Here is a 19,653-nt window from a genome sequence, read left to right as displayed (position 1 = left end):
ATAACAATGTATAAAAATGTAAAAGATATAAAAAAAATATTTAAATTATTTGATCAAGTTTTTTTTCGACTTGTATATAGTACTATGCATACGCTAGTACAGTTTAACGTTAATGATACATCTATACTCATACATAGAACATTTAAAAATTGATTGAGATTCAAAAGTATAGGTCGTGATTTTTTTTCATAAATATTTAAATGCTTTATGATACTTTAATCATATAATCATTAAAATAATTAATTTCATTAAACTTTATTCAATAATTTAGTAATATATTTTAATTTTGAATAAACAAAATATATGTTAATCTAAATGCAAAATGAAAATAATTTAATATAAATAATTTATATAAAAAAAAGTATTCTGTGCATGAGTAAGTTATATTCATCATTAATTTCCTATAAAAGCTTTTAGCTGAGAGTTCTTTGTACATCTTAAATTGCAATTTATATTTTAGTTTACAAGAATAAACTGATCATAAACTATCATTACGCATTAAAAAGCAAATTATATCAATAAAATATAAAGTCATCCCAAGAAGAGCATGATAAACATTAAGTAACAATGAATTTATAAAACATCTAAAATGCTTTATAAAGTAACGTTATCCTAAATATAGTCTATAGAATTAAAGCAATAAAAATGTCTACATTGTTATAATGTAGTTTAAACAGCTTACATAGAGACAATCTCTATAAATAAAAATCTGAAAGTAGGTATTTAAAATAGAATTTGGTTAGATACCTACTAAGCGCGGCATTTCAGCCTAAATGTTTTACGAACAAAGATACATGTCCACAAAGCGTTTTTCGCTTATCATTACTTATTACTACGTCACTAATATACTGTGAATCAAAATTATTTTGTGCTAGGACCATTTTGTGGGAATGTCAACGTTATGGAAGCTTTCTGAATGTTATGTTTAAGTATTTTAGAGAAAGCAGTATCCCGAAATAGCAAATTCTGATCTCCGATATCGATTCCAATTGGATTTAGAATGGAGAATGACATATTCGGGATATCGCCCGAAAGACAGAGTTGTACTAGTTCTCACGTACTTTTACTGAGTCAGGCACGAATAAACCGCCGTAGAGTAGCTCGAGCGTATCGAGCCCAGCCTTTGTGCAGTGACAAGGAAGTCGGTAATGCCTCGATGTTGAGAACAGGTGAACAGTTCTGTCATGTTTCCTGATTACTGTACGCCATCCAACGTGCATCGTCGCTTTCGTGAGTCAAGTAGCGATAGCCAACTTTCTGCTCCAATTTTCTCAAATCGCACCATGTTTGATAATCCTAGACAAAAAAAAATTTTTAATAATAACAATTAAATAGACTCGAATAAAATAATCGCTTACTTGTAACCACACGTGTTGCAAGCTCCTGTCCACAGTATATCTCTTCCTCTGCTTAACTTGCAGAAGATTATTGATCAAATCAATAGCTGAAAGATAGAGAAACGATATAAAAAAATATACTGATTCATATATATTGAATAAAAATATTATATTCATTTACTATTTAGAAAAAAAAACCGTGTTATCTTATATGCTACTATTCATCAAAAGCCATCCATACACGGAGGAATGATAAAAGTGTTAATTACCATCACTTGAAATTTCCTTCCATGGAGTTGGCGGATACATAAAAGCAGCATTCTGAATCTGTTCATTAATATCTTCCTCCTCATTGAAAGGGAATGTTCCGCTTAACGACACGTATATAATTACGCCGACGCTCCACATGTCCAAAGAACGATTATAGCCTTTATTTCGCAAGACTTCCGGCGCCAGATACGCTGGCGTACCAACAACGCTTCTTCGAAAACTCTTCTCGCCGATTATCCGCGCGAATCCAAAGTCGCATAACTTCACCTGAGTGAAATCCGTGTCGCTGCTCAGTAATACGTTCTCTGGCTTCAGATCGCAGTGCACGATGTTCTTGCTGTGAAGATGCTTCAATGCGACCAGAATTTGTGTCACGAGGAACTTGGTTATCCGTTCGCTGAGCCGTCCCCTCTCGGAGCTCAAGATCATCTCCAGCATGTCGCCCTTCAGTTTCTCCATCACCACAAATATTCGCTCTGTCGTCTCAAACATACGCTCCAGATTCACCACTCCGCTATGTGATAGATTTTGTAGTATGGCCACTTCATTTTTCAATTGGGCTTCTTGTTTGGTGGGAAAACGTAGCTTATCGATGACCTTTATAGCGACCGCGCGGCCGCTCTTGCGATGAACACCTCCGTAAACTATGCCGAATTGTCCAGACCCTAAAACCTCGTCCGGGAAGATCTGATATAGTTGTGACATATCGGTAACGTTTTCCTCGGGTTCAGTAGGTTCGCTAGGCTCTTCTTGATCTGGAACACAAACAAAATGTCTTCTGTATCATTTCTCCTCAAAAAACAAACTAATAACTAAACAAACTAATCTCAATGCGAGATACTATTATAATTATAAATAATTAAAAAAATGTAAAATATTAGCTAATAAGAGGCGTGAAAAAGATCTCGCGTTATCATTTTGCATAGTGTGTCACGATAGCGAACTAAATATACATACTATTCGACACAGTTACAGGCATAAGTGCTTGTCTAATAGTAGTTTCCCATGATCTAGCTATGTGAGCTCCGATACCACTTTCGGGAGGAGAGACTTGGCCGCAATTATCTCCGTATGATGGATCCTCCCCAACATAGTAATCGGCATTGGCAGTTTTTAGCTCAAAGCAATGCATTATATCTACAATACAAAGTACGCAAAGTGTGTAAGAGATTCAACTGAGGGAAGCTCGTTGAATTTGACGCGTAAAATATTAAAAAAAAGAGAAAAAGAAAAAAAATACATCTAAAACTGAAACAACTTCTAAACTCGTTTGCAAACAAGCACATACATGAACGAGGTGTTTTAGCAGTTTCAATCGCTGAAATTTCGGCCAATGGTATCTCCTTATAATATTTAGAACTATTCTCATTTTGGAATAGCGTTATAGATTTTGTGTCAAGCCGCCAATAATGTTTCTTTCTCTGAAAAGATTAATTCATACACAAACACAAATAATTTTATATACATATTTAATAATGTTTAAATTTAGTAATGAATAATTTAAATATCAGAAATTAATAAAATTTTGCAGTTTCTACTCACGATTGGATCGCGATTTGTGAAATGCACCATCCAACCTTCTTTTAATACTTTAGACCCACGTTTCTTAGTATGCTTCACACTTTGTACTATTCGCATTAATGGAATGTTGTTACTTGGTGTAGAATTACAGCTATTTTTTATAGGGAAGACAAAAAGTAATATTAGAAAAATGAAATAGATGTAACGTTTCATAAATAAAAACAAGATTTAGAAATACATATTTTTAAAACAGAGGCTTACCTTGATGGTCGTGATTTCTGATATTCGTCATAAGCAACATCATCATTACATCGTGCATGATCCTGCAAGCATAGAATTTTTAATGTTAAAAAAAAACTTTTTTCAAAATTGACTTTGTATCTCGCAACTTCACAAATAGTTCCGAAAAAAGATACTTACTGGATAATCACTGGGCGCTTTATTCTCATTGTTTGTGAATGACGCATCTCGAGTTAGAAGCGATGATTCTGTGTCACTGTCAGCATCAGCTTCTTCATTTCTAATATCACATTTGGTTTCTAGTTCACTGCCCACACCGCTATCTGTATATTCGCCTAAGACACATTTTTAGTTAATTACATCTTTATATAAAACAACAAATTGTTTATATTTATACAAAAAGTGTTCTACCTATATTATCTCGTGGATTTTCTCCGGTACAGTCTTTTGGTATTTTATCCATACATTTTTTGTGCGTATTGTATTGACAATCTTTACACTGAAGGCCTTGCTTAAATATACCCTTTAGCAACTTTTTACAGTACCCACATACAGTCGGGCGCGTGTATGTGTGTACTACGAATGTGTGTGGAATTTTTATTCGCGTTGCGAGCTCGCGCTCCACCCAAACGGGCCGCCCTCCTAATATCGGCGAAGAGGACAGTTTTGGTGCCATTATACTCGGTATTGCCTACAAGATAGTATACATTTTATTCAGACACACAAAGAATCTCGCAAAATAAAAAAGAAATAAGCAAAATATCAGCCGTATTTATTTGTTTTCAAAAGTGTGCATACATTAAATTAAAATCAAACGATATTGCTTTCGTTCATACCAATGTACTATTATTTTGGCTTGTGTTAAGTGTACTATTTGAACTGTGATTATCGTCGGTATTGCTCGTCAGGCTGCTGGTGGAACCTTGGCTTGGCGATCTCGGTACATTCAGCATGGCCGAGCTGCGTCGTCTCTGACTCGCATCTTGCGAACAGTTATTCGGCACTTTGATGACGCATCTCTTGTGATAATTCATACCACAACCTGAAAAATTACGTACATTTTAATATTAACAGATTATAAAAGATCACAATTGAGAAAACATATATTTGACTTAAGTTTGTTTGTACCAATGTATAAAATAACTTTGAACTCTGTTTAACTTAGCTTCTATATTTTTTCTAGTTTTAAAAAGCAGAAAAAAAGTTAAACCAACTTTAAAGTTAATCTACATTCATCCTATCATCTTCCAGTTCTAAGAATTAAAAAATAATAGAAAGTAAAAGTAAAGTAAATTTACATTTGTCCTTTTATTTTTTTTCTCTCTGAGAATTAGAAAGATAGAAAATTAAATTGAATTTAAAGGTAATTTGCAAATAATAGTGTAAATGGGTTTTACAATGACAAAGGCTTTAAAGTATTTATCATAAATTTACCTTCACACTTGAGACCTTGTCGAACAAGCCCAAATAACATTTCACCGCAAAAATCGCAGAATGTTGGAACTTTGTAGGAATGTACTGCTAAGGCATGAGGTCGAATGGGAATGTATTCACTTGGCACTTGTGCTAAAATAATTTTTTAAGTAATTATACATATTCAGGTAACGTGCGTACAAGTAATTGCTTTTCCCTTACCAGTCAACACGATTTCTACCAGGGTCTCGTCCACTACCTCTGTAGTGTTCGTTACCAGCTGCAAAACGTTGGTGGAATTGTAATCGTGCTTGAATAAAATTAATCTCTCAAACAGATGATTCAATCCGTGCTCCGGACACTTGGTGTTTATAAAATCACAGGCGAGATCTTTCAGGGTCTTAAGCGTAAGCATGCTGCTATTGACCGTGACAGTGTCACGTATCAGACCAAACTGGAATAAAAATGTAACTTCTGCCCCCTCCATGATGCTTTGCAACTTGTTTTCCTGTAATGTACACACAAATTCACACAGATATGTAGATCAAAATTAGTAATATCCAAAAATTATTAATAACACATCTAAGTTTTTAAAGTTCTCGTTTTATCAAATTTGAACAAACACCAAAAATTAATGATTTAATCTTCCTTCGCATGTTCTCCGATATAAAAGAACTTTTATATTTCGCAAATTATATATTTAAGATGAGAGAAACAGTGAATAAAAGGTTTATATTCTTGAAGAGCAAGGCTCATAGTTTCAGATCAGGAAAAAAGAATAAGCCAGATGTATGGCAGATGTGTATATAAATAACTGGATTAGCAATGAGAAGCATATTAATCGTGAAAGAGGATTATAAAAGTAATTAAATAAATGGGTTCAGCATGTATCGTAGTTAATGTATAAAAATAATTAAATCAGTCATATATTTATCTTGCTCGCCTCCTCTCTCTCTCCTCCCGTTTCTGCCATAAATGTCAAAGAATCATGTGCGAAGGCGCTTATTCACGGATTTTCACACGGGCTTTTTTTCCCCCCTATGTGAATCATTCATCGCTCCGAGGATTCCCGGTCAAATGAACATGCGTGATGCGTGCCAATGAATAAAAAAACGTTCCGACGACGCGCCGCCGCCGCCAGCGGACGCAATAATCTCCCCGCGGGCCAAAAGCATCCTCGATAACGCAGCTTATCCAACGCGAGAGGAATTTCGTAATCGACCTATGTAATACGCCCGGTGCGTGTTCCCGTGCGAATTCTGGCGAAGCGAAGAGAGAAAAAAAACAAAGAGGGGAAGAAAGAGAAAGAGAGAGAGAGAGAGAGAGAAGGAGAGAGGAAGAAGCGACAGAGAGTTGCGCACACTGACGATTCCCCGAATTTCCTCCGGGGATCGACTCCTTACATACTTCTTTGTGCACCTTCGTCGGCTCAGCTCCGACACGGATGTTTGACGCGGTTGTTCTTCCCTCACCTCAGGAACGCGGCGGCATAATTGACAGAACGGTCGCGAGCCAGCCAGCGTGCGGTGTCACGGTCGTGCGCGGCGTCAAGTCCATGCCTGACACACATTCGCCGATGACATTTTACAGTTATCTCCAGGTGACCGACCCACCTTGACGTAAAACCCTCTCCGGTCGCCAGTGCAGCCAGTTATCCACCGCGGCAGACCGCTCTCCACTTCCGGGGGGACCCCTACGGCCAGCAGCGCTCCCGAGAGACTACCGTCGACGCGGCATACATCTCGCCTCGCACGATAAGCCGGTACGCGAATCTGGATAAGGTAACAGAAGGAAATTACCGATCAGACGTGCGCAACGACGTCACGAGCAGCCAGGGTTGCGCTGGTTCAGGCGTAAAGATATAAATACCAGGGTTGAATGATAACTTGTTGAAAAGTTAAATACGAATACGTATTTAAAAATAAACAATAAAACACCAAAGAATAATGATAAATGAGAAAAATTCTTAATAGTAGAATACTTAAATTTAAAAAAAAATATGAAAAATAAAATTATAGAAAATTAAAGATATTAATTTTTTAAATTTCATTAGCTCGAAGGAAAAAAATACGAAAAATAATGATTAAATATTTCCAAAATGGTTGTTCTAAAGATTGAGGCATATTATCCACATAACTCATTATATTTTGTTGATTCATATTTCGATGGTATCACCACTGTCACTGGTATACCAAATTTGTAGCAATAATGACAGACAATGAACCAAAATCGTCCGTTAAAATAGTTACTACGCCTTTTCGTTTTTGGTCATTCGATAATTGTAGCAGAGTGTAAATCACACCACGTGTCTTGATGCTATCCATATTTAATATCATTTGGTGCACTATTTATATTGTATCAAATAATATTAAATACAACTAAATTATTTTATTTGATATGTATTATAATATTTATGATAAATAGTTAACATCTGTTAAATTTAAGACCATAAAAATATTTTATAAATATTGTATATTGTCTGGGTAGTTATAACTCATAAAATCAGGAACGAATCTCACAATTCGAGAGAGAATTCGACAGATCTATTCCTGTTCTGTGCTTTCCGTTATTTATTTCGAGTAGTAATAGTTGGATTGCGAATTTGTAAACATAATACAATTGTGGTAGAAGAAACAAACAGAACCTTGGAGAAGAATGAAAAATCAGTTGTCGATGACTAGTAGCGTTTGATCCCAGCGAATAAGAGATTAGTTTCTGACAGCAGTAATATCAGTCTCCACGTTATTTCTCATCGAGTATTTGTAAATATATATCAAGTGACTTCCATCGAACAAGAAATTTTCCATTTTATACCACCATGTCTTTCCTATTGGAAAAGGAGCAGGAGAATAAAAATAAGAAAGCAGCAGAAGAGAGTGACTTACATATGTCATTTTCTTACGATATAGTTCGCCCACTACAACGGCGATTGAATACAGTGGATCCACCAGTAAAAGATCAAGTTAATTGGGTATATCAGATTTAGATTAATTATATTATAGCTTCGAAATTCAATGTACTCATGTATGTACGCAATGTACACCGATGTGCATACTGATCAATATTTCCATATTTCGAGAACTGTTTCTCAGAAATGTGTAGAAAAATAACTACATTCCTTCATTATTTAAACTAGAAAAATGTAATTTCGCTAATTTAATTTTCTTTTTGTAGAATATAATTGAAAAAGGCTCCGAGAAAACGAGAAAAGAGCAAAGATACAAGATCACGGCCGAAACGATCAAATCGGCACAGGATGTAATAAGAAACGACATTCGGCAAACAAAATGCAGAAGGATTTCAATTCTCAGAGACGAGGGTTTCACTATCTTTGTGAAGGAAGAGTGCGATCAGTTTTTGAGTAGCGTTAAAATACGCGGCGTGGCTTACGTTTTGAAAAACTGGCAAATCCAAAAGAAAAAATATAACGGCATCATAGGAATTTCAACGAGCTGCTTCGCTTTTTGTCTTTGCTCTTACGCAAAGGAGTATGAAGTACCTGTGACGATGGTGTTGCCAACGCAAGTACCGAGTGAACTAGTCAGAATATGTAGAAATGTTCTGTCAGCAAGAGTACTCGTCCAGGGTAACGATATAGTAGAAGCACATAAGATCGCTTTGCGTATAGCCAAGATGGAAGGATTATTATATCTTGACGGGTACGTACTCTTATATAAAAAAAATACCTTCATTAATTTGAAATTATTTGCAAAATTACTTTGTTTTTATAAATCGTTAATGTTGTCTTTATTACCTGTTAAAAATAACTCGTTACTATCACGCAACAACTAACGAATAGTCACTATTACCTTTTTCTATATATTAATAAAGTATACGAATATTATTTAGGAAATTTTGCGGTGATTTATAAATAAAAATCAATATATTCGATATTTACCAACGACACATTAAAAGATAAAAAAATAATACCTTCATCAATTATTTCTATTTCCTATAAACGATAGATTCAACTTTATTATTTAGAAATTAGTTGAATTAAATGATATTAATTAATAACATTTTATAATCACTTTAATGCTTCACGTTCAAGTTTGTATTGTTAACTTTTTTAATTTTATTGTTAACTTTTTTACTGATTTGTTCAATTCCTTGACAGAAACGATCATCCAGACATGATTATTGGCCAAGCCACCTTAGGGAACGAAATTTGTGGACATATAAAACACAATATTGATACAGTCATATTAGCGACGAAATTCAACGGTTGCGGATTAACCATGGGTATTGCGATGGCTATCAAACTACTGAATCCCGGTGTACGAATTATTGTAAGTGTTTAAATGTTTTTTTTTTTTTCGTTAGTGATCATAATAAAATATTGTGTTTTACGATCTGAGTCTCAATTCTCTCAAGAAGATTTTTCTTCGCATGAAAACAGAAATTTGTGAATTACATGTAATTCCCATTTTTAGGAAGTCCATCCTGCAGTTTCTGATCCTTTAATAGACAATATTAGAAGCCAAACAAATTCGCTTAATGAATTGGATGACATTCCCGTGACCGAGTATGCATGGCAAGAAGAGAAGAGTAATTTACCGATTAACTGCATCGACACGATTGTTAAAGTGGATGAATCGTTGATCAGTACTGCTTATTATATGTTACAACATGAAGGCATCATTGACAACAGTGGAGCGATTGCTATAGCTGCCTTTTTATCCGGTAAACTTGATGAGTTAAAAGGAAAAAGGTATCTTTTTTCATAAAACTTTTCAATTTTATGGTGTTAATTTTTAATTTTATGGTAGCCTGTTTTACGTGTTTAGTAAAATAAGCACCAACCGAATTCTAATTAATAACCGAATTCTAATTAAAAATTATGATTCAATATTATTACAATATTATTGTATAATTCTACATTATAATTCTTTCTGCACATTTCAGGGTGATGATACCTCTATTTGGCGAAATGGACTCGTCTGACGAACTGAAAAGAAAATACAACTAACTAATATAATAAGTTCGGATCTTATCGTGTGCCGACCTCAAAATTACTTGAAAGAGTATTTTTATATTTCACGATAAACTTACAAAAATCAATTAGTTATGACAAATCACGATAAATTTATAGAAATAAATTGTAAAACAAATCATATATATTTATTGTAAGCATTCAGATCATCTGAGGTCAGGAGTAAAAACATTGCGTTCGAGATAAAGCTCTATCAAGTTAGCAATTTTAATGATAATGTTTTTTAATTACTAAATATAATATTGTAATATAATTATTATAATATTATAATAATTTTACAAAAAACTATTTTATTAACACCGATTTCAGATATATCTGTATTCTTACACAAATATAACGTTTAATAATGTCAATGGCAAACGTCAAACATCAGCCAATTTTTATTTTAACTATTAACTCGAAGAATATATCAGTATATAAGTGGTATATTTATTTAGTTTTTTTTTAATCATTTCAATGGCACACAACGAGAAAGTTTGCTAATTTTGGGCTATTTGATTCTCAAAATCGCATTTTTCATTTATTTTGTAAATTGATTGAAGTCAACAAGCTATATATTAGCGAATCTAATAAATTGTAAGAAGCGCTTTTTTTCTATAATGCCCAATTTCTTCACTTTAAATATTTTCATCTATGAGATATTTCTCAGAGAATATGTTAATTTCTAGTAAAATTTTAATACATTTTGTATAACAAATTAGTAGTGTGAAAAATAATTATTCGTTAGATACGTAATCAGAGATTTTAACTGAAGGAAAAAAATAAATTTTCAGTTAATTGACGAATACCTTTATCTGGAACATAGCTATCCGGAGATGTGAAGAAATCTGGCATAAAAGGAACATCTTTCGCGCAATGCATTCTGCAACATTCAATCATTTATCTGTTTTAAAATATTGATTTTATCATGATGCTGATGATAAAATACTGACAAAATATTAAGAGTAATTATAAAATTAATTATATTTGAGTTAAGATCCGTTCAATTGACGTGTTTTCCTATAATGTGCAGAATACGATACTAGATTATTAAAATAAATACAATATGTATCATTTTCTTCTCTCGAAGAAAAATGAAAGAGTGCGTTACGTGGCGTATAAAAAAAATTGAAAAATACGTTTATTTTAATTAAAAATTGTGTAATTTTTGCATTATCAAACTTTTTTAATGTACTCATAGTACTAGAAAAATGTATAATTTACTTTGCGTATACTTTTGAAATTTACATGTAATTTTAGAATACACTTTTAATTGAGCCTCTTCAGATGACGTTTTTTTTTCTTTTTCTGATGTAAGTCTCGTCTTTTCTCTTTATTCGCGCATTTTCTTAAACTTAAACTTAATATTAAAGCTATATCAAATAAAATATTGTAATCTTATTCTTTTTACCTTTAACTACTATTAAAATACTTTTTATTTTATTACTATTTATTAAATAATTGTTATGATTAATTTCATTTCTTTTGTTTGAAATATCGGATTAACAAAGATATTGACACAAAAAAGTTACGAAAAGTAACTAAAATAAAATTAATTAAAATTAATTTAAAAAAATAAAGAGAAATAAGACGTTTATAACAATTTAATTAAGATCTTAAAATACTAAATACATATTTATATTGCAAAATTTTATGAACATAAAGAAAAATGTGATGGCAAAATCAGAATATTAAATTGTTCGAAGTGCAAGTTACAGGAAATTTAAAAAACAAACTCAGAAATAATAAATGAGTCTGCTTATAACATTTATGTTTTTATGTGGCAAATCAGTTTCTATATGTCTTTCTCGTTATTTATAGAATAACATTGACACGGTTAGGATAATAATAGTAAAACATAACGGTTGTTTGAAATAAACAAATAGAAACTTCGGAAGGATGAAAGGACGAACGATGAGATGTTATTGACGTCTGTTCTCGGCAACGCGATCAGTTCTCGACCGAAGCCAATTCAAGCTTGACATTATTATATTACATCACTATCAATAATTAGGTGCAAGTGCGTGTGAAGTGATTTCATCGGACAAAGAACTTTATATTTTATACATATATATATAACAATGTTTTCTCCTGAGGAAAGAAGTGCGTGCAGACAACCACTAGAAGCAGAGGAAGGAGAAGCACTTGACACAATAGGAGATGACACCTTATATTACACACTGGCTTCCCCATTGTATAGAAACGCTCGATCAGACCATTGGGTATTTCAAATTCCATAGATCATAACTCTAAAGTATTTAACTTAATATTCAATATTCAATGTACAACGCATACCGATGTGCGCGTGTGAAAACATTTCTGTAATTCAAAAATAGTTATCATAAATTAAGAAATAACAATACTTCTTTTCCATTCTAATGTTAATCAAATAAAGAATAGTCAAAGCAACATTATTTCACGCAAAGTGTTACTTATATTTAGTGGGAATATGGTTCATCAATTTAATACCTTTTTTTATGTAGCTGATATATGATAAAGGCATCAAAAATGCCCGAAGAAGAAACTTCTGGATTGACTATTTCAATAACGAAACAATGAATTCAGCGACGATGGAAATGAGACCGTGGTGTACAAGAACATCGTTTAAAAACGTAAATAATTTTATAAAATATTCTTAATTCAACTATCTGTGTTTCACACTTAGCAAAATTAACAAAGATGATTCGCAATTTACTGTTCGTCATCGAGACTCAAATGTAATCACAATATTCTTATAAATCTTACAGTACACGCGATTATATATAAAAAAAAAAAAACAAGAAATATTTAATTTAAATGTGCAGTTTCTCATTTTAGTGTTAATAAGTAATTGAAAATTAATTTAATTGCAGATTAAGATAAATCAATAAATATCATTAACATTTAATTATGCAATAAATCAGTACAAATTTAGAAATTAATTTACATAAATAATAATTCCTCTGCAGTTATGATATATGAGGTGATATCGAAGAAATCGCGAAATGCACGTATTCGCCAATTACTTCGCCAATTATTAATTACAACTCTAAATAATGTTGAATTTCTTCTAAACTAAAATATAAAATTATCGTTCAAAATTAAATCCTTTGTAGATGATTTCTTACTATTTTTAAACATTTTACGATTTTATCATATGTGAAAATAAATGATATAAAAGAGTGCGTGCATTAAATTATGTCAAAATCTTGATAAAAGTGCTATAGAAGTTCTCACAAAACGCTTCCATGAACGTTCGGTGAAAATGTTTTTGGTTTAACGGTCTTCAAACGTTTAATCATATCAAATACCGTTGGATGTCAACTGAAGGTGATAATAATCATTTTCGATGTCCTTCGATCACCTCAGCGGCAGACTAGTTTACATTTAGGCAGCATTGTTTAGAATAGCACATAATAATAATAAAATAGCACATAATAAAAAACTGGCAAATATTTGCGGATATTTTTGCAAACTTTCAGGCAACACCTCGTATATATGCGTCTCTATCCACGCACTGTAATGTGTAATATTAATGAAGAATAGTTTGATGACGATCTATAGACGAATCTAATATGACTGTTTCAGATTACGATACTCCGTAAGAGGAATTTTAAAATCTATCTGAAGAGCTCGTTTTTCACCGATGATCTAAATCTGGAAAGTATCAAAACCCGTGGCGTGCTTTATTCATTGCAAGAACTAACGGACCGACAGAAAGAAAATGGTGTGATAGCGATTTCAACAGGTAACTTCGCTTACCCGCTGTGCTATTTTGGAAAGGAGTTTAACATACCGGTGACAATCGTAATGCCACAAGATGTGGAGGAAGAGAAAAAGCAAATGTGTAAAAACCTCGGAGCAAAAGTGGAGTCCAATGGTATAAACAATATGATAGAAGCACATAATACCGCTTTGCGTATCGCTCGAGAGGGACGCATGTTTTATCTTGACGGGTATTTTTTTATTATTTTTTTTTAATAGCAAACCTCATTAAGTTAAAATATATTTTCGAAATACCACATTTCCATCAATCGTTTTTTATCAACTGTTACTATGCGATGGATTTTATTTTATTATTTAAAATTAGTTAAAACTAAAGACTACAAAATTAGTAATAATTAAAAGCTAGTTATGACTTATTTATTTATGATCATATTTTATATTTATTTCAACTTATTTTGTTGTGCTCACTCCATTATATCCTTACATTTATCTTTTATTTTACAAAATTATTCAACATTTTTCAATTAGGAACGATCATCCCTACATGATCACAGGTCAAGCCACTTTGGCTGTAGAAATTTATGAAGAAATAACGTCTAGAAAAAAGATCGATGGAAAAAGAATTAGGATTGACGTAGTGATATTGCCTACGACGATCGATGGTTGTGGATTAACAGCGTGTCTTGCGATGTTTCTTAAAAATTGGAGTGAAAAATTAATAATTATCGTAAGTGAATAAAAAAATCTTTTTCTGTAATCGTTAATCAGTAGGCCTAGACAGTTACACATTTTGATCTAGTGAGCTACCTAATTTGTTTCATGAAAATGACTTGATTTAGATAAATTTTTAATATACATCATGTCAATTTTCAGGAGGCCCGTACTGAAAAACAGTGTCCTTTGATTCAAGATGTTAGATCACAACACAAATTTCCGCAGACTAACATACATGGACCGGAATGTTTTATCGGGCAAATGGATACATCCGACAAAGGATTGCCACATTGTTGGATCGATCACTGTATGACAGTATCTGACGCAAATGTTCAAAGGGCGGTTAGTCTTCTACGAGAAAGAGAAAACATTGTCGACTCTCATGCAGCAATTGGTTTAGCTGCACTTCTAGATGTCCAACTTATGAATTTGCTACGTAAAAAACTCGCTCATTTGAAAATAAAAAGGTAATTACGCTCACAAATGTAACAATTTTCTATAAAAATGTTAATTGCGCAGATGCGCGTTTTTTTATATTTCCTGGCAATAAAACGTACTAGAAGATTTATGTTTAATAATGTTGAGAAATGTATCATCATGTCTGGTAATATAATTTCTTTCTGTTCGCACCAGGGTGCTGATACCTATGTTCGGCAGAATGGACTCACCTATGGATCTTACGAATAGACCTGGACCCGCAAGAGAGCATAATTAGAAATCATTATATTTCTAAATTGATATTATTGAGAAAAACATATTGTAACAAAACGCGTGTATGTATCGTATGTATCGTAAGCTTTCAAATAATTTGCAAACCGAAGAATACAGTACAAATCGCACTTCTCAGACAGAACTAGATCAAAATTATGAATAAGATAGTTTAATAAAATGATAAGTTTGTATGACATTAAATTTTCCACTAAGTACTTCATGCAAAATTTATTAACCATTTTAAAGTGATTACTGTATTCTTTGAACATTGTGTGTGGTATAAACATTTAATTTTGTCGATAATATTAGAGATATACATATGTAGCATATATTCAGATATACACACGGGGTGTTATTAATACTTATCCAGCTGAAGTTAATGACATTCTCATTTTGATACAGGATATGCTATGGACTCTATAGAAAATCCAGAGCGCAATTAACTTCAACTGGGTAGGCATTAACGATGTCATGTGTACAAAATGTGCGTATTATATAAGTTAATTTTCTAATTCCGATACACATGATTATAGATATTACTTTTAATATATTGAGGGATATTAATATTACTAAATCAATCAGATTTACAGATTTACATGCACTTTTCATAATGTAGATAAGATGACATGCGAAAATTATGAAGTATGACTATTGAGTTGTCCATTTTATGTACCTTGTTTTATGTCAATCCTTTCTTATATTAATCATATGTAAAAGGATGATAAACAAGTATTCGTTCATACATCATAAATATTTCACAAAATTCGATTGAGTCGGTAATATCAATATTCTATTGCATATTACTCAAAAATATGTGTATCGAGAAAAATGTCCAAGAGTATTTAACGATCAAAAAAGTATTCTGTCAAAAAGTAACAAACATTTGATCCAACAAAAATTTGATTACAATTCATTGGGAATGAAATCATCAAAATATTCAGAAATGATAGGATTATTCCTTCAATAAATGACGGATATATTTTTTCCATTTATTTCTAATGATTTTTCTCAAAATGATCTATGATCAGATTGTTGTAAATGATTTTAAATACTCTTTTTTTTACTTTTTGACAGAAGAATTGGATTGGACAGTTTTCGTTGTGTATATTATAACGAAAGAAATATAACAAAAAATATACATAGTGAGAGACACAATTGCGTCTCTTGATGTGTGTGCATACCATATCAATACATATTTATTTCGCTTATATGGTATGTATAAGTATAAATAATTATACAAAGATATAAAATGTATGCATATACGTAATTCTATAATTTATATACGTATAAATAAAAACAAGGTATACACGTATAATGAGAAAAAGACACTGTGCTATATGACAATTTTTGTTTTGATCGTTAATTAGAACTCGAAAATTGATATTTATTTTATAACTGATGTACACGTATCTTATATAATTTTTAATTATTGCTTCGAATTCTATAGACAGTTCAGTCGATAAGTGACAAAAATTTCTTTCATTAAATTTATTCATAACCAGTTCTTATTATTCGAAATATTTGAATACCGTAAATCACGTTTGTGCTTTTTCATTTCATTTTTATTAATGTTAAGCGATTGAAATCAACGGGAGAAACAGGGAAACAAATCATAACAGATACTTATCCCTTATTTGTTTTTTATCGAAAATATACATCACGGAATACTGTCCAGTTCCATCAGCTACCGACTTTTACAAGATAACTTTATCATTTAAAAAAAATTTTTAAATAATTACTTTTTTAAATTTAAAATATTAACAATGATTTGTGCAAATACACAATTGATAATGCTATGTATGTATACTTTCTAGCAAATGGTATATGTTAATAAGAATTAAAGGAAATGTGTGTACACAGAAATGATTTTTATTAGATTTCCTTACAAATAATTTGTTTACTGAAAAAAATGCAAAGATTGCATTAATGACACTAGTTTATAAAAAAATCTTTTTTAATTATTTTGAATGTTATTTTGATAGTATTATTAAATATTCTTTGAATATTGAAAATGATAATATTTGGTAATATTTAAAATTTTGCTTTAAAAATAATAAAAAATTACATTTTTCAGAAACTTAAACATATTATTTATGTGTTAACTAGATACTTATATTTTTTAAGATTAATTTCATATTTATTTCTTCTATGAATATTAATTTCAGTTCATTATACTTAAATAAATTGCCTAATTTATTCACTTACCAGTTGTCGCTGCTGCTGTTGCTGCATTTCCCCTCCAGTTAATTCTGAAAATATAAAGTAAATGTAAATAAATATAAATAGAATATGTTGTGTATTTGAGCTACCATATTAATTTAAAAATGTGTGAGATAAAATATTTTACATAATACAGACATTATCCTCTTTTAATTTTTAAACACAATAAAATATTAGGTTGGAACAAAAGCTTGTAGCACTTTTTACATAAGAAAAATTTAAGACAATGTTTAGATATTATTTATACATAAGATTATGTAACCATATAAATATGTACCACTGTTGCAATACTGAAGTTACGGTAAGAATAAAGAAAGAGATTATTAGCATAAAGGCTAAAAAGCTGAAATATATTGAACATGTGATACGACATCTAGAAAGGTACAATCTTGTCTACTTCAACATGCAGGGCAAGATCCGTGGCAAACGTGGGGTAGGTAGAAGAAGGTACCAAAGTTTTGCTCCAATCCAATATGTTAAATGATATTTAAACCATTTTTTAATTTTAAGAACGTATCAGAGAAATAATAGTAGTAGTAGTAATTTCGTTATATATCATCCTTTTTACATATAAATATTACATACTAGAAAAATTTTATCAAAAGTAAAAATAAAAATATATTTTTATATTCAAAGACAGCTGTCCCATGACTACTAGTAGGGTTGATGAAAGTGTTAGCACTGTACTCAGCGTGCAAGTTATTTCTGTTTAAAATGCAAACTTTATTTCAATCAAAATGAACATTTTGATATCATTTTGGGCCATCTTCAGCAACAAAATAGACATCAGCAAGAAAACAGAAATAACTTGTGCACTGAGTAATACTCGCTAACACTCTCATCCAGCCCTTTAACTACTGTTCTTGAAAATTTTGATGGTTAAACTTTACTTATATTTATATTTAAATTGCAAAGCTCGTAAACATGCGAAGATGTTAATAAAATAATATACTTACGGAGTTACTTCTCGTTGGAATTCTGCTGGCATCTCGTTCCGCTACTCTCCCCGAAACGCACATTAATAACGATCGCCCGATATTTTATTTAAATTTTCAAACTCCCGATCACTCCCGATATTGCGCGTATAATCTATCACACATGAGTACGGATAAAACGTAAAATGCGCGCAAAAGGTGATTCATCGCGACGCAACAGGTGCTATAAAGATTCATTTTACGAACGCTGTTATTTTTACTCAACACGACGTATCTGCGTAACACCATCGTCTGCTACTGTATTTTATATCACTTTCGGCATCGTAACTACGCACAATTTGCACCTGACGAACGCGGAAAGTGTAACGTGCCGAATCAAACGCAAGTAACGATAAAAATGCCGGCAAGAGGAGAAGCGACTCCTAATACGCGTCAACCAAGATATCAACGAAAGCCCTTTGAATAATGTCGAGTTTCATGAATTAGCATGACTGTTTCGACGTACGGCACTGTTACTCACGTATTACGATAATCGTCCGATACTACATTCAGTACTTTTCCGGACAACCTAACTGCGTACAATTCGAACACGGTACGCACACGTGTTTACACGCACAAAAAACGAAGCGTCCGAGTAGCGCGAAACGAAAACAAACGCGGAAACGACAGCGGGCAGCACCGGCAACGGCGACGGTAGCGCAGTAACGGTCAGGGAGTAAAGAGAAGCTTGAAAGTAGCCATCTCTTTTTTCGGGAGATCGATTAAAATCCTCGTTCACTAGCATCACTAGATATCCACGTTTACAGATGTATTATGTACTATATATAACATCGATTTTGCGACGCTGCAAAAAGGAAAAATTACTCGAGAGACGTGCGATTTCGAGAAATTCGCAGTTTAACAGCCGACGCTATTTCTTTACGTTTGCACAAAATTCACGACACTGTGTCTCACTGTCCTTCACTGAAAAAACGCCACTTCCGGTTTTCGGCGGAAAAAACGCCATTTCCTGTTTCTGATGAAAAAACGCCACTTCCTGTTTTCGGCGAAAGAAACGTGACTTTGTGTTTCTGGCAAAAAAAACACCACTTTCTGTTTCCGGCGAAAAAAATGCTACTTCCCTTTTCCGACAAAAAACGCTACTAAAAATCGAAAACTATAAATTAAAAATAAATATCAAATATATAAGGTTTAAGATCGTAAGAAGAAAAATACATAACAAGTACTTAGACAATAAATCATACGTCTCGATCAATCAGAATTGGGGCCAAATGCAGGGTACTGCAATTCATACGTGACTTTGTATTATTTCAAGTATTTTTACATTTTTATATTTAATTTTTCTAAAAACATCTGCATTTTAAGTACGTATAATTGTTTCGTATTCGAATTGCGCGGGTATATTTGAATCTAAAATTTCATTGGCTCATCGAGCCGCCGTCGCGCCAACGATACGCGCTATTTCACCTTGCTTGCTGCTTCTTACATCATGCTATTCATGTTCTCTGGTGAACGGCGTGGACGGCGTGGACGCTGTCGCGTGAGTGACACCGCGTCACACCGCGTGGAGAACAGTGGAGAGTGAGGAGTGGTAACTAACCTCATCGTGGTGCAT

At 32.4% G+C, this 19,653-nt stretch overlaps 3 protein-coding genes across 4 annotated transcripts; 2 read left to right on the top strand and 1 right to left on the bottom strand.

Moving 5' to 3' along the window:
- Positions 1 to 69: 69 nt before the first annotated feature.
- Positions 70 to 18,972, bottom strand: LOC105199625 (serine/threonine-protein kinase D3). Of its 2 annotated transcripts, none has more exons than XM_011166798.3 (16): positions 18,060 to 18,972; positions 17,089 to 17,132; positions 10,563 to 10,636; positions 6,395 to 6,553; positions 5,004 to 5,289; positions 4,803 to 4,934; positions 4,205 to 4,410; positions 3,780 to 4,059; positions 3,549 to 3,703; positions 3,390 to 3,451; positions 3,150 to 3,279; positions 2,896 to 3,028; positions 2,565 to 2,744; positions 1,607 to 2,362; positions 1,359 to 1,444; positions 70 to 1,296 (listed from the first exon to the last, which is right to left on the bottom strand). In XM_011166798.3, the coding sequence occupies exons 1-16, from the start codon at positions 18,089 to 18,091 to the stop codon at positions 1,183 to 1,185; spliced, it is 2,829 nt and encodes a 942-aa protein (XP_011165100.1). In that variant the 5' UTR covers positions 18,092 to 18,972; the 3' UTR covers positions 70 to 1,182. The 2 variants fall into 2 exon arrangements, with proteins under 2 accessions (XP_011165100.1, XP_039308441.1); XM_039452507.1 differs by lacking the exon at positions 18,060 to 18,972 and adding an exon at positions 9,698 to 9,729 and having other exon boundaries at positions 6,189 to 6,553; positions 17,089 to 17,129.
- On the top strand, positions 7,352 to 10,569 carry LOC105199624 (threonine dehydratase). The gene is made up of 5 exons (XM_011166795.3): positions 7,352 to 7,752; positions 7,956 to 8,440; positions 8,899 to 9,070; positions 9,215 to 9,492; positions 9,687 to 10,569. The coding sequence occupies exons 1-5, from the start codon at positions 7,600 to 7,602 to the stop codon at positions 9,748 to 9,750; spliced, it is 1,152 nt and encodes a 383-aa protein (XP_011165097.2). The 5' UTR covers positions 7,352 to 7,599; the 3' UTR covers positions 9,751 to 10,569.
- Positions 11,236 to 16,731, top strand: LOC105199623 (L-threonine dehydratase catabolic TdcB). The gene is made up of 6 exons (XM_011166794.3): positions 11,236 to 11,975; positions 12,237 to 12,365; positions 13,321 to 13,688; positions 13,987 to 14,185; positions 14,332 to 14,639; positions 14,806 to 16,731. The coding sequence occupies exons 1-6, from the start codon at positions 11,835 to 11,837 to the stop codon at positions 14,885 to 14,887; spliced, it is 1,227 nt and encodes a 408-aa protein (XP_011165096.1). The 5' UTR covers positions 11,236 to 11,834; the 3' UTR covers positions 14,888 to 16,731.
- Positions 18,973 to 19,653: the final 681 nt, after the last annotated feature.

The sequence above is a fragment of the Solenopsis invicta genome, chromosome 8 (genome assembly GCF_016802725.1).
Source record: "Solenopsis invicta isolate M01_SB chromosome 8, UNIL_Sinv_3.0, whole genome shotgun sequence".
Taxonomy (NCBI): Eukaryota; Metazoa; Arthropoda; class Insecta; order Hymenoptera; family Formicidae; genus Solenopsis; species Solenopsis invicta.
The sequence above is the reverse complement of the archived record's forward strand: the minus strand, read 5'-3'. Positions and strand labels throughout refer to the sequence as shown.

Excerpts from the sequence above, each read along its gene's own strand:
- LOC105199623 (XM_011166794.3), top strand. The coding sequence starts at position 11,835 with ATGTTTTCTCCTGAGGAAAGAAGTGCGTGCAGACAACCACTAGAAGCA. Across the intron at positions 12,366-13,320 it reads CAAGAACATCGTTTAAAAAC|ATTACGATACTCCGTAAGAG; the intron begins GTAAATAATTTT and ends TGACTGTTTCAG. Across the intron at positions 14,640-14,805 it reads GCTCATTTGAAAATAAAAAG|GGTGCTGATACCTATGTTCG; the intron begins GTAATTACGCTC and ends TGTTCGCACCAG.
- LOC105199625 (XM_011166798.3), bottom strand. The coding sequence starts at position 18,091 with ATGCCAGCAGAATTCCAACGAGAAGTAACTCC. Across the intron at positions 3,452-3,548 it reads AAGCGCCCAGTGATTATCCA|GATCATGCACGATGTAATGA; the intron begins GTAAGTATCTTT and ends CTATGCTTGCAG. Across the intron at positions 1,445-1,606 it reads GAAGGAAATTTCAAGTGATG|CTATTGATTTGATCAATAAT; the intron begins GTAATTAACACT and ends TCTATCTTTCAG.
- LOC105199624 (XM_011166795.3), top strand. The coding sequence starts at position 7,600 with ATGTCTTTCCTATTGGAAAAGGAGCAGGAGAATAAAAATAAGAAAGCA. Across the intron at positions 9,071-9,214 it reads ATCCCGGTGTACGAATTATT|GAAGTCCATCCTGCAGTTTC; the intron begins GTAAGTGTTTAA and ends TCCCATTTTTAG. Across the intron at positions 9,493-9,686 it reads GATGAGTTAAAAGGAAAAAG|GGTGATGATACCTCTATTTG; the intron begins GTATCTTTTTTC and ends TGCACATTTCAG.